General features: G+C 30.6%; 1 protein-coding gene across 1 annotated transcript; it reads right to left on the bottom strand.

Annotated features, from left to right (window-relative positions):
- Positions 1-3,843: 3,843 nt before the first annotated feature.
- On the bottom strand, positions 3,844-14,621 carry LOC129286222 (P34 probable thiol protease-like). The gene is made up of 10 exons (XM_054922233.1): positions 14,297-14,621; positions 13,976-14,207; positions 13,701-13,824; positions 13,014-13,190; positions 5,642-5,717; positions 5,237-5,543; positions 5,142-5,182; positions 4,541-4,773; positions 4,287-4,421; positions 3,844-4,141 (listed from the first exon to the last, which is right to left on the bottom strand). Exons 1-10 carry the CDS (start codon positions 14,619-14,621, stop codon positions 3,920-3,922), a joined length of 1,872 nt encoding a protein of 623 aa, XP_054778208.1. The 3' UTR covers positions 3,844-3,919.
- Between the last annotated feature and the right edge of the window lie 338 nt (positions 14,622-14,959).

Raw genomic sequence — 14,959 nt, 5'->3', positions numbered from 1 at the left:
TCATTCTCTCTTGATTGAACCGTGATTGAAGTGATCAAAGGTGAACCGCGATCGCAGATGAACCGTACTTTCGATTAATCAAACTAGATGGATATTCCCTCTAATTGTTAATTGATGAAAGAAATCTTTGTTTTCTTCCGCTTCAAGCCCCAAAAAATTCAACTATGATCGCCTTACAGTCTGTGATTGAACTGACTTCTTCATAACGTTGAAGAGAATGTGTGTGTGTGTGTGTTGACATGATTCTCGGTTATTAATTTTTTTTAAAGAATTAATCCATTGCGTGGCTAATATGTGTTTTTTTTTTTTGCCAAAATAATATGGTTTTTTCCCCTAAAAGTAAAACAACTTTTAAGAGGATCAAAATAATACATTTTACACCAATCATTTACAACAAAATAAAATATATTATTTATAAGTCACCTTTTATAGAAAGGGTTCCCTTATATAGTTAATACCTATAGGGAAAACCTAAACTACTCAAGTAGCCCTAATTGAAAACTGTATAAAAAGGCCCAAAAATATAAGTAACTAGAGTTTTCAAAATCAGTTCTCGACTTGATCTTTAAGATTGGCCAGAGTCTTTTATAAAAAGTAATCTCCATCAATAATTTCCAAATTAGAACCAAGTAAATCTGTATAAATAAAATTAAATTAAATAGCACATTCTCAAATGTATTAAATAAAAATTAATTAGTTTCAAAATTCAAGAATTTAGCAATTAAAATTCATAAATTGCAAATTGGCTAATAAAATCAAATATTGGGAAAATATTGAGGTACACCAAGTGCATCACGTTATTTGTAGTTTGTCCAATTAAAATACTCTAAGTAATATAAATAAAATTTTGTGTGATATTTTTTTAATTAATTTTATTTTTATAATAGAATGTACACTTAATTTCTTATCTTTTCTTTCTCTACCATCATTAATATCAAAATTAATATATATTTAATGTCATCTAACTGTCATGTTTTTATTAAACAGATAAAAAATGACATGATACAAATAGTCTGCCTAAGTATTTCTCTCAAATATTGTTCAATTAAACTCAATTACTTGACCTAAACATTAAGAAGTCTAGATTAAGAGGATAAATACATATTAAAACGTGATTTAGCAAATGTGAAGCAATTTGTCCCTCTGCATTTATCATGCCAATCATGTATTCATCAATTTAAAAACAATATATCAACTCGAACTAGCGATCAACTAGCAATATTGATGAATTAACTGTTTTTGTTAATAGAAGAATTAAAATTTTTGCCCTGGCTGAAAAGAAGAATTAAAATTTTTGTTGATTAAAAAAAATATCTTTGCCTTCTTCCACGTCATGCAAGACGCGTAAGTCTCAAGAAAGGTCATTATTATCGCTTACAAGTTACAGTCTGTATTTGAAAGAAAATTAGAGGAAAGACTATTTCTCCAGATCAGCTAAACTAATAAATATCAGTACTTTGATTGTTTCAAAATGATAATTGGATTACTGTTGGCAAAAAAAAAAAGGATAATTGGATTACATGTTGATCAATATGTTTTGAAATTTAATCTTGAGTGTTGCTAACCCATACTTTGGGTAAGAACAAGGATCTTTGATTAGATTGCTGTCTACTTCAGTACGGTCAGGTCAAAGTTTATCATCTTTGAAAATATATATATATATACACTCCTTTTGTCTCATTTATAAATTACATTTTACAAAATTTATTTAATTTTATTTATAAATTATGGTGCAATTTTTTAAGTAATTTTAAAAATATTACTCTTCATGAAAACAGAAGTAACATGATATTATTTTTTAAATTTGTTATATAACAACATATTTAAAATTCTACATATTTTTATTTTTATATTTTTTTATATTAATATTGATGAGGTTAGTAGAAATAATTTATAAAAAAATTTACAAAATACATAACTGTATAATTTATACGTTATTGTTTAAATTGTCAATGTCTCAAACTACTACGGAGCAGGTAAGTTTGGCACGGTGGGACAATTGGAATTGTACTCAAAATACTTGAATTATAAAATAGATTATATAATCAACCTGGACCCTAAAATTTTTGGATTTTTAAATTTATTCAGGCAAGCCTAAATATCTAAATTTTAAAAAATTATTTTATTTTAATATTTTATTTTTAAAATCAATTTCAATTTTTATATTAAAAATTAAGATTTTTCAAGCAATAATGAGACACCTTTTTTCTATCTTTATGAAAGTAAATCCAAGCATTGAAAGAGTAAAATGAAATTATATGAAATATCCTCTTATATTTATGTTTCATTAATATTTTCAAAAATATTCAAAACAAGTAATTATTAGAACATTAAAACTTCATTTAGAAGCAATGTGAAATATTCATATTGGGAGTCTGAAAAAGGATTTGTGAGTGTTAAGTGAAAGTTGAAAATAAGGGTTAATTTCAATATATTAATAATAATGAAAAGAATTCAGAGTGTTCGAGGATTTTTCTCGGACAACCCAAATAAGCTTGAAATAAAATATATTTTTTAAATTTCTAAATTTGGCTCTAAGATTTTTCGTTTGGTAGAATCTATCATCTTTGATAAAATTAACTATAATTTATACCTTGTTGTTTAAAGTGTTAATGTCTCAAATTAATTACTACTATCAATTTATGCATGTGGACGACACATAAGGGAGGGCCATTAATACTTCGTTTTCTATGAATATGAACTTTCTTTTGTCGTTTTCCATTTGTTTGGGTCATCAACAGACGGTGACGAACTCTAAGGTCAAATTCTTAATTTTTACTCCCTCCCTTTTTAAATTATAAAACTTCTTTAGACAAAATCTTAATAAATCTCATTAAATATACTTAACAATCTTATTTTTTTCAAAACAAAAATATAAACATCTAAAAATATCATTTATTTAATATACTGAAAAGAGATAGGGATGACGATTAAAGAGAGAGAAAAAAAATAATATTGGAACAAGCCTATTTAATAAAATCTTAATATTCTCAAATTGTCTTATATTTTGAAATGTCAAATCCATTCTAAGAATGTCTTATAATTTAAGATGGAGAGAGTATTTCTTAGGTTTTTCATGAGAGCAAATTCCTAAAGGAAGTCAATTTTCGCAAGCCACGAACTAATGGTGTGAAGAATACCCAATACAAGACATTTCGGCTGCAGCCGTTGCTACAAGACTCAATTCATCAGGACCTGAGAATTGCCATGTCGAAATTTGCTAACCTGCTAGTTATTGTTTCGAGTATTTTATTTTCCAAATATTCAAATGTCTGTTCCTGGACTTTATCATTTATGTTTTAATTAATATTCATTGATATTCATCAGGAACATAATTGGCATGAATTTTTTATAGGTTATTTAAGTGCAATTTTATGGATCTTTTTGTTATTTTTGAGACTCTTTTTTATAAGTTTTAAGTCCGCCAAAGTTAATTTTTTTAACAATGACATGCTGAATGTATTTTTTTAAGGTTAAAGCAAAAAATTGCATTGCATGTGAGTTTATGATATCAAATGTTCCTAAATAAATAATTGAGAGGTAAAAATGTCCCATAATTAATCCATTAAAATTGCTCATCATCTGTCACGGAACTCAATTATACGACACGTCGTGTGCGAACATTATATCCCATTAATTTGGTTTCCATACGATCACTAATTCAGCGGATCACTAACAAGATAACACATGAACGATTAATTGCAATAGTTTTACTTTTACACGATCTCGTTTACCAATGTACCAATTTGACTATATAATTATAATAATAAATGCAAAAAGGCCATAACATATTCTAGTATAGTTGATAATTCATGACTTTTTTGTTTAAAACTTATAATGGAGTTGAGTTCATCATAACAATAAGAAACGAGAAATTGACTAGCTATAAGTTTGCCAGCTAGTGCACTAGCCTATAAGTTTATATGGAGGGGAAATAAGCATTAGTATTGATAGCACAAACTCCAGTTGGTGAATTTGTGTTCCTGGTGATGAAGAAGTAACCATTTTGTCCCCAATTTTGACCCCATGAGTTCTTCACAGTCCAGTAATCTTTTCCATCTTGCGAACCATATCCAACAATCAAAACTGCATGATTTGTGTAAGTGGAACCCATCTCGCAATTCTCTCCTTCAAAAATTCCCTGACATGATGGTACAATTATTAGGAAATGAGTAAGTTTCTCTTACATATATACACACACTATAGAAAGCCTCGCACAATATTATCTCAGTAAAAACACATTAAAGATTAAATGAAGATAGCTAGGCTGAGATCAGGAGACTTACTTCCTTATAAAATTGAAGATATGTTGCATCCATAGACACAGTAATAGGCTGCTGGGCAGTGGCACACAAGAGAGCATCATCTGATTGTTGTACTTTCGTATAGCTACTAATTTTCACGACTCTGCCTCCATTTTGCTTAAGAAACACATTGAAACCTCTAATTAGACAGAGAAGATATCATTGCTGCTGTTAATGTTATTGTGTGTGCGAGAGAGAGAGAGAGAGAGAGAGAGAGAGAGAGAGAGGAAACAAACCATGTTGGCTCTGCAAGTGCCCTGTTGATCTTCATAAGGATAACTATTTTCTTCACTAATTCCATCATTTCTGATAACATATTCAAAGGCAGTGCGGGTAAATCCACCTGAACAACCTTGGCTCACTGTATCGCAATCTAAAAGTTGTTGTTCAGAAAGGGAAATAAGTTCCCCAGTCTTGATTGCATGTATTGATTCAATGGCTCCAACGGTTCCAAATGCCCAGCAACATCCTAAGAACGATGAAACATTATTATACTAATGATGATTCTATTTGCATTGTGTACGAGAAATAAATGACTGGCTTCAATTAAGAATACTTCTTCTGGACCACAATATATATCATTAATAACTAATTCACATTTTATGAAAAATGTTAGTTGGAATCTTATTTTTTTAAAAAAATATCCATATCTTTATATTTATGCCATTGAATTTTCCTAATAACACTTGTACGGTCCATAAATATGGAGCATTTATATTTTAACCAAGAGCTGTTTCTAGAAAGCGACTTATATTTTGGTCAGAAAAGGAGTATATCCATACTATAGTATATATTAAGTTATAATTAAAGTGGTTTGAACAAATAAAGACAACTCACCACATTCCTTTTGGTTTTTAACTGGAGTCACAGCACTTGTTCTCCAATCCACCGAAGCAGGTGGTTGACAGGAGTCCTGCTGCACTTAGTCCGACCTCGCGGTGGTGGCAGCGGTGGTTTTCGGGTCGGTGGTGGTCGGTGTTGGCAACTGACGTAAGTAGACTCTCTTAAACTCCTCAGGACTCATATCAGCAAACTTGTTGAGTCCCAAACGATACCCAGGTCTCTTAGCGTTCGTCTCTGTGATATACTTCAGATTGTTTCGAAATGTCTGGTATCTAATTTCACTCTCTTCAGAGTTTGGATAGATTTTTCCATGCTCCTCAGTCCATTGTTGGAATATTCTAAACTGTTCTTCTTCTTTTGAAGAAAGAGCAGAAGCAGAATGGTCAGGAGGGAATCCTGAAGAGAGATATATTATAATGGAAAACCAGACCAAGAAATGAAGGAAGAACATTTTAGAAATGCAAAAAGCCATGCTTGTTTGTAGTTTCAGATACTGAGAGATGAAACTTCAAATAAGCTTGCATGGAAGTGAGACCAACGATGAGGTATATATAGTGCGATTCCTGTTACCTGTGAAGGAAAAAGACAAAAATTATTGACTCTTTTTATTTCCTATTTGACTTATATTTAATATCATATTTTCCATCCATATAGATATATATATATATATAAATTCCAGCTAGACCTTATAATTTAGATTTCATCCATATGATTCATGTCGATTGTATGGAATGGTTGTTCCTTTGTTGTTTGTTACGTCCTATACAGGTTTAATCAAAAAAATCTGAAAATAATAAAAACTGATATAATTTTTCATCCATTTGTTTATGGCGTCCGAACAACACGTCCCGTAATTGGTGCTTTATGGACTCTTTTCAATGCCATTACTGTTTATAGTCTACAACTCTTTTTCATGTTTAGACTGTCACGTGTGTCACGGAGAAGAATGACTGTGTCATTAATCCTGGATTTTTAAAATTCAATATACCTTTAATTTCAAATGAATAACTAGGATAAAAAATAATATCAATCTTGATCTTTTACCTTATGAAAGAAAGTAATCGTTTAACGCCTGTCATGTTGAGCGAGACTTCTATATAATTTTTTTTAAAAAAATGTTTATATACTATAAAGTAACTGATCATGAATAAACAATAATTTAGTTTTATGGTTATAGAGAAAGCATGATTTATGTGTTGGTAAATAAATTAAATTATAAAAGTAATATGAAACCTTACAAAGAACTAATGAGAGTAATCTTTGTCTTCTTTTACGTAACACACGCCACAATTGCTTAATGCTTACTGTGTGATTGAAATCAACACTGCAATTCAACTTACAGACTTCCTCCGAAGACCGTTAATGAGAGAAGAGACTTGTGGGGGCCCACATGTCTAGTAAACCAGTTAATACCATATAATATAATCATTTAATATTATGACTGGGTTATTCTTTTATTATTATTATTATTATTGTATATAGGTGTCTTCCTACTAAAATTATATCACTATTTACGGAGCATATATGATAAGGTTGGGGAAGAGCACCAGTGAGAAGGTTCTGGAAGAGGTCAACATGGAATTAGAGTCCCAAATAAATGAGGTATTTATAGTATATAATTCTTGTTACCTGTAGAAGGACTAGACGAAAAGTGACGTCAATATATATATATATATTATTTTTGTCATGATAATTATTCACAATTTCCAGAATCTAGTCCATTATGATTGGGTCAATATGTTACTTGATTGATGTTCGTATCTGCATGGACTGTTCGTTCGTCTGTCTTTTGATGCGAAAGTTGATTGCTGTATTTAGCCTTTCATATATTTAACATATATTTTTGTCAAATCAAGCCAAAACAAGCAGATTTTAAAATATTACTAAAAATAAAAAATTTAATGTAAAATAACTAATGTATAGATTACCAAAATAAATAAATAAATAAATAATGTGTAAACAAATACATATGTCTTGATTTATTTAAAAACAAGAACCTTAAATATATAAGCTTAATATTTGTTAGCAAAAAAAAAAAAGGTTATTATATAAGGCTTTTCCTTATTCCAACAACATGAAGATAATCTTTTGCATTTGATGCATGCATCGAAATTTAGAAATTTAAAAATGTGTAATAATTGAACTAACTTTCGTTGAAAAACTAAATTAAATCTTCGTTTTTATAAACAAAGGGGACCGGGAAAATTAATCTAAACGATGAGGCGTACATTATTACAACCCTGAGCTTATTTATGAAAATAAATAGTATTAATGGATGACATATTCCAAAATCATAATATGGCTGCAAGTAATTGAAGAAAATGGAAGGTATACAATTAGAAGAAATTGCAAATGTGTTGAAGATATAATTATTTTTCCTTTTCCCAAATCACAAGTATTTTTGCCCTTGTCTGTGGTATGTTAATGACCAATCAAGTGATCAACACGTTCCACATCCGTGATTGGTGATGTGTTTACCACTTACGTAGTGAATAGGTTCAATAGGAATTTAAATTTTAATGTGAAGACAAAAATTTAGGAAAAGGAAACAGTGTATAGATTTTGACTATTTTAAGTGTTTTCGTTAACAGAAGAATTAAAATCTTCGTTGCATCAAAAAAAAAAAAAAATCTGTCTTCTTCCACGTTACGCAAGTCTCGCGGAAGCCTCAGGAATGGTCATTATCATTGCTTACAGAGTACAGTCTGTATTTGGAAGAGAATTAGCAAATATCTTTAGCGTTGGTCCATATGTTTTGAAATTTGATCTTTAGCGTTGCTAATACTTTGGGTAAGAATCAGGATCTTGAGCAGATGATTGTCTATTCCGTAGGGTCAGAGTCTATCATGTTTTGAAAAAAAAGATATAACTGTATAATATCATGCATCTATTCTTATCCATTTCATAATTCAAACGATGTTGTTTAAAGTGTCAATTAATGTCTCGAGCTACTATGAATGAGTTCATATTGTCTTCTTTCTTGTTATCCATGTGCAGGACGCCTTAGGAAGCGCCATTACTTAATGTTTTGGTCATTATCTGTAGTCGTAAGCAACACTTTAATTTCATTTCTGTTCACTTGAGGGACAACCTAGATTACTTTGCCCTCTGGTATATGGCCACAACTCCACAAATATAATTTTCAGCTTTCAGGTTAGCTGTGATACTTGTGTGGTTTCATTTATAATGTACGTAGAAATTCAGTCCTGAATTTAAGAAATATTGTATATTTTGAAAAAGCATAAAATCTAATTAACACGTTTCAATGTAACTATCTAAAAAATTTTGATGAATTATTTATTAAAAAAATTTTGGGCCCTGTCGATAATTATATTAATTGTATTATTATTTGAGCCAATGAGTACACTTGCAAGGGAAAAAGTCATTTAACCGCCCTTGCCCAAACTTACTCAAAGTCAAGCCCTCTAAAATTTTGAAACATCAGTTCAATCCTTATGGGTTCCATTTGAGCAAAATTGAAATTAAGTTTTTCAGGGAATGAGTCAAATAACCCAACTCCCTACATTTGTTATTTATTTTCCATAAGCACTTGTTCAATGTCCCAACATGAGTTATTCATGGATCTAGCTTCACTTGTTTATATTCATAATAGTGTTATATTGTTAATGAGAGTTACAACTTTCACTTATCTTAGTTGTTCATTTTTCTTATATAAGTTATTTATACACCTAACTTCAATTATTTATACTTATAGTAGCGTTATATATGCTACTAATGAGAATTGCAAATGTCATCTACTTTAGTTGTTCCATCCATACATTAATTATTTATTTTCCCTACATGAGTTGATCATGTGTCTAGCTTCACATAATTTTATTTATAACGATGTTATGCTATTAATGAGAGTTACAAATTTTCCCTACACATCAATCATGTTTATTTTCAAGATATCAGTTATTCATTTTCTGTACATCACCTATGTTTATTTCGAGGAGATTGGGAAAAAAACTTAATTTCAATTTTAGAGGGTTTGACTGTAAATAAATTTGGAAGGGGGTTTTAATGAAAGTTTCCCTACTTGCAATATACGATGTTGTTGAGAGCAAGCACAAGCCCACTAATTCTTTCTTACTTGGTGAAGTAAGTGGAGTCCACGTAGAACCATTTTTAGTGTATATAGTTGATATAATTCCTCTCCATAAAGAAGTATTCCTTGCTACCCCAATTTTTCTCCCCACGAGTTCTTCACAATCCAATAATATTTTCCATCTTTTGAACCATATCAAACAATCAAAACTGCGTGATTTGTGTAAGTTGAATCCCACTCGCCATTCCCTCCGTCGAAAATTCCATAACCAAAAGCTAAATAGAGAAGCAATTAGGAAAAAATTCAAAATTATACGCACAATAAACAGCACATGCACAAAAATATTATTAATTCTTTAAAATTCAAGAACTGTATAATATCATGCATCTGCTCTTATTAATTTCATAATTAATACGTTGTTGTTCAATGTGTTAATGTCTCATACTACTATGAATAAATTGAGGGAAATATTTAGATACTTAGTCTAATATACTTAATGTACCTTTATTCAATCAAATCAAAACATGAGGATTTTAATGTATTAATAATATTAATAATAGAACTTTATTATAAAATTAATAATCCATAAATGAAACAAATGTTTTGATTTAATTGAAAACAAGCATAATAAATATATATAAGGCTAAATATATAAGTTTTTCCCATAAGTTTATAATTAGTTTTCTTTCTTGTTAATTGTTTATTTGAAATCTTGATCTAATGGTTAGGCGAAAAAAAAAAAGAGGAAAAAACAATCAAAAAGAAAGAGGAGAAAATCCTCTAGTGATCCATGTGCAGGCACTACTAGAAAACATGAGAATTGCAATTGGAATTTGATGCATTGCAATCAAAGGCGTCACAGAGCTGTTCTAAAATCTGTTCCAAATATTTGAAATGGAATTTGAGATGAAATATTGCATCTTTCAAAGTTTGTCTCAAATTTTGGGACAACCAATGGTGTCACAAATATTTTTGACGAAATTTGCAACTAATTATTTCGTCCCAAAGTGTTTACGACAGAATCTTGAAACAGGATATTCCTTCACAAAAATTCTGTCTTAATTTCATGATAAAGGTTTTGCAAAATATTTAATAATAGGCCGGCTTGTATGCCTTTTGACAAGGGTTTCACCTACTTTAATGCTAATTTTATCCAGCTATAAGATTACGTAACTATTAACCTCTAGAATTTTATGTTATTTCATCACATTTTCTTTAGATTCTAATATATTTTATTTCAATTGTATATATTTTGATTGTCCGAATTAGAAAAATGTACATTTTGCATTGGGTTTGCACATTTATTTTTACTTCAATGCTTTTGGGCTAATTTTGTGTTATTTTGGTTTAAAGTTTGATTATATTCATTTTTTGACCTTTTGTTGATGCTTTTGGAAGGCTTTTAGATAAAGAAATTAAGTGCAAAAAGGATAAGTTTCATTAACTATGAAAATAGTGCAAAATTATTAAAGTCATTCCAAAGTTGCAACTTTTACTGTTGTCAACAAAACGCTCCATTTTATTTGTCTAAAAATCTTGGGTAGGACACATAAATGTTGAGAGCTCAACTCAAAACGCAACCCACTCACTTGAAAACACTTTAGGAGCTTAGTTGTGCTACGGTTTGGGCATTAGAAGAGCTTGGAGTAAGGGATTTGAGTTTTGAAGATATTTAGAGCTCCTTTTCTTAGTTTTTCTATTCCTCTTCCCTTTCCTCCCTTGTCATCTAAAATGAGTTCAAGTATTTTGTGTATTTGTAGCTTGTGGATGACTATGAATAAATTAACATTTTGTTTTAGGATTATTTAGACCCTTTATATAGATTAACACTAAGTTTCTCCTCTCTTTTTGTAATTAATTATATATATGTGTTTATTTTACTTTTTTCTTAATGCTTCTATTCATTTGATTGATGCTTAAGAGGGCTAATTGAGTGTAGAACTTAGCCAAAATAACATAAGAACTTGATATGTGCATGTTGAATGGATAGTTTTGTTAGTAAGATAGAGATATACTTGCTAACCTTGTATAGTCACATTAGAGTTGGTGTTTAAAATTAAGTTTTATTGATTGTAACAAGAAATTGGGCAATTAATTTAGATAAATACTTGTTCATGACTTGAAAATGCTTGTTCAAATATATTTACAACCTTAGGTTAACACTTGTCTTCATTAAAAGCATTTATAAGAGGAGCTAATTTTAATGTTATGAGATATAAGGGAGATAAATAATCTTAAGTCCTAATTTGTGCTTGAAGTTCGTGAATCATTATCTTTTCTTTATTTTCTAGTGTTAATTTAGTTTTCTAAATCAACTTTTCCTATAATTATGTTTGGCTCAACTTAATTAAATTTGTTAAGTCTTTTGCTTTATAGTTGTTTTTCAAAAAATCTTCATGGGAATAATAATTCACTCACTTTGCATTATTTGCTATAATCCATGCACTTACAGAGTGTAACAATGGCTTATGATATAGTATCATTAGTTTATCTTTATAGTATGGATTTACATTTTCTTTCCCGATGAATATCTACTTGGCAAGTTAATTATGTAGCACTTTAAACATGATAATATATGTCTGAGTTATTTTTTTAAAAAAAAACCTTGTACCAATTGTTCCATGCACATTATTAAAATTTAATTAGATTGTCAAAATACCCTTCCATAAATAATTTGATGACCAAAATGTTTTTTAATTCAACCAATCTAGAGTAAGTAGTTAACATGAATGTATGTTTCGTTAAAGGGTGACATCACCACTCTTTTGACATTTGAGAGGTGATATTATTACTTTCACAAATAGTTTAGGATAACTAGTGCTCTGTGTGAAAGAAATTAGTGATAAAAATGAACGTTAATTGAGAGAACAATTTTAAACTTTGCTATTTTTGAACTAGATATTTAAGTTACTTGATTTGTTCGCTCTCCTAAAACTTAAGAAAATAACAAATAAAATTATGTTTTGAGAATAAATAATTATGAAGTGCAAGTTGGAGCAGGGTTCATTTACTAAACTCAAATCACTCACTTAAATCACATTTATTTTATTTGCATGTCAAGTCCGGCTCTCATCAAGTTAACACGATATTCTATGATAAAGACACTTGGTCGTGATTTTTGTGATTCAAGAACCATACAAGGAAGTTTATATTCATTATATTGATATACTTAATTAATTATTCATTATATTGATATACTTAATTAATTAATAGTAATTTGTCTGTCACACTCATAAAACATGGTAAATGAGGACTATTCTGGCTTGAATTTATGTGTAATATCTTGCAACCGACTTAGTTTGTATATGATTAGTTTCTTACAATTATTTCTCGCTCAATTGACAATTAACCGATGGCTTGAGAATCGGTAATAAGTTGGGTTTCAGAATCAATCCTTCAAAGAATCGATCGACTCTTTTCACAGGCTGAATATATTGATCATGCCCATTTATAAATCTCCGTAGGACTCTAACATTGAAATTATAATAGAAAAAACATAAAAATATTCTATTATGATTAATAATTTCAGACTCTTAGACAAGAGTTCATAACAAGATACAAAATAAAATAAGAACTAACGATGGTGGGTCTAGCGAAATAAGCAAGCCCCTCACAATGTGGTAAATCTAGTTTCAAATCCCATTGAGAGGGGTGCCTACACATAATTAAGTATTTGACTATGCCTCAAATAGAATTATCTCCATCAAGAGGAGTAATAAAAAGAACTACATGGAATAAGAAATTGACGGTAGAACTGCTAACTAGCTAGTGCATTAGTGTATAATTGGGTATGTAGAGAAAGCATTAATAGAGCAAACTCCATATGGTAAATCTGTATTCCTACGGATCAAGAAGTATCCTTCCATTCCCCAATCTTCTCCCCACGAGTTCTTCACAATCCAATAATCCGTTCCCTCTTTTGAATCATATCCAACCATCAAAACAGCATGATTTGGACGAGATTGTGTGGGGCAAGTATCAACATCGATTATCCCCTAACAAAATAAAATAGAAATAATTAGGAAAAATTAAAATTGATGATTAATTATCAACTTCAACCTCATGGGTTACGGGTGAATTAATTTTGAATTAATATACTTAAATTTTGGGAAACTAGGTTATACATATACATATACATATATATATATATATATTAGAAAATCGCCAAAAATTTTGATTCCCGTAATGTAAATAAGCACTCCCTCTGGCCTTTAATATCAGACAAAGTTAGAAAAGTTAATTTTTTTTTTCAATTTTACCCCTTATTTATTTATTATATATAGCTTGAATTCCTAGCAAACAGTAATTCATTATGGTTATTAATTGTAAAGAAGGAAAAGAGTTTGAAAATTTGAAAATTTTTTAAGAATTTCAAGGATATAACTGGCTACTTTTTTTTTTTTTAATTTAGTGTGAAGTAGGTTAAGTTTGCTTCATTTAAAGACCGGACGGAGTAGAACAGTGAAAAACTTAAACTATTGAATGGGGATTAAGCGAAGACTTACACCCTTATAAAATTGAATATCTGTGGCATACAAAACCACAGTAATAGGTTGTTTAGCAGTGGCACGCAAGAGAGCAGCATCCGATTGTGCTACAGTGTCATAGCCATTAATTTTCACAGTTCCACTGTGCTGAAGAAACATGTAGAAAGCACAAGTCAAATAAAGAGAAGATAATATTATACTTCAAACTTTGACCAAACTATAAGAATGATTTTGTTTGTTTTTGTGTGAGTGAGAGACAGAGAGAGAGAGGGACGGAGGGGAATAGAACAAACCATGGTGGCTCTGCAATAATCCTGTTGAGCTTGATAAGGATAATCAGCTTCCGTACTAATCCACCATTTCTGATAACCCATTCATAGGCACTCTTGGGAGATCCACCCGAACAACCTTGGCTCATTGAATCGCAATGTACAAGTTCTTGTTCAGAAAGTGAAATGAGTTCCTTTCTCTTGATTGCATGCATTGATTCAATTGCTCCAACGGTTCCAAATGCCCAGCAACTTCCTACGAACAAGGAAACATTATTCTATCAGTCCAATTATCGATTCTCCAGAGAATCTAAGTTGCACACACAGGTAACAAGAGCAACTCACCACATTTAAGTTGGTTTTTAGCAGGAGTCACAGCATCCTTTTGTCTCCAATCCATGGAATCAGGTGCTTCACACGACTCCGTTTGATTGTCCGACCTCGAGGTAGCCGGGGCGATGGTGGTTGGAATCTCCAGTGGACGTAGGTACACTAGCTTAAACTCCTCAGGACTCATATCAGCAAACTTGTTGAGTCCCAAACGAATCCCATATGGTGATGAGTTGGATCTGTTAGCATTTGTCTCTGTGATATGCTTCAGATTCTTTTGGAATATTCGGAATCTTCTCTCACTCTCTTCAGAGTTTGGGTAGACTCTTCCATGCTCCATCTTCCATTGTTGGAACATTTCAAAGTCTCCTTCACCCTCTAAAGGGAGAACAGATTCATTGGTAGGGACTCCTGAAGAAAGACATATGAGAATGGAACAGCAGGTCAAGGAGAAAAGGAACAGAAGCCTAGTATTGTAGAAAGCCAAGCTTCTTTGATGTTTCAGGTACTGAGAATTGAAACTTCAAAAGAGCTTGCATGGAAGTGAATTCATCCATGAGGCCTATTTATAGTGTATAATTCTTGTTACCTGTAGAAGAAAAAGACACAAAATGACGTCATTAATATATATTTTTCATTTGACTTCACAATTTCCAGCTTCTAGTCCGTTATTGATTG

This window comes from Prosopis cineraria, unplaced genomic scaffold, assembly GCF_029017545.1.
Source record: "Prosopis cineraria cultivar Desert tree isolate PC_DT_omini unplaced genomic scaffold, ASM2901754v1 PC11, whole genome shotgun sequence".
NCBI classification, from domain to species: Eukaryota; Viridiplantae; Streptophyta; class Magnoliopsida; order Fabales; family Fabaceae; genus Prosopis; species Prosopis cineraria.
Note: the sequence above shows the minus strand (reverse complement) of the source record. Positions and strands in the feature narration are given on the sequence as shown.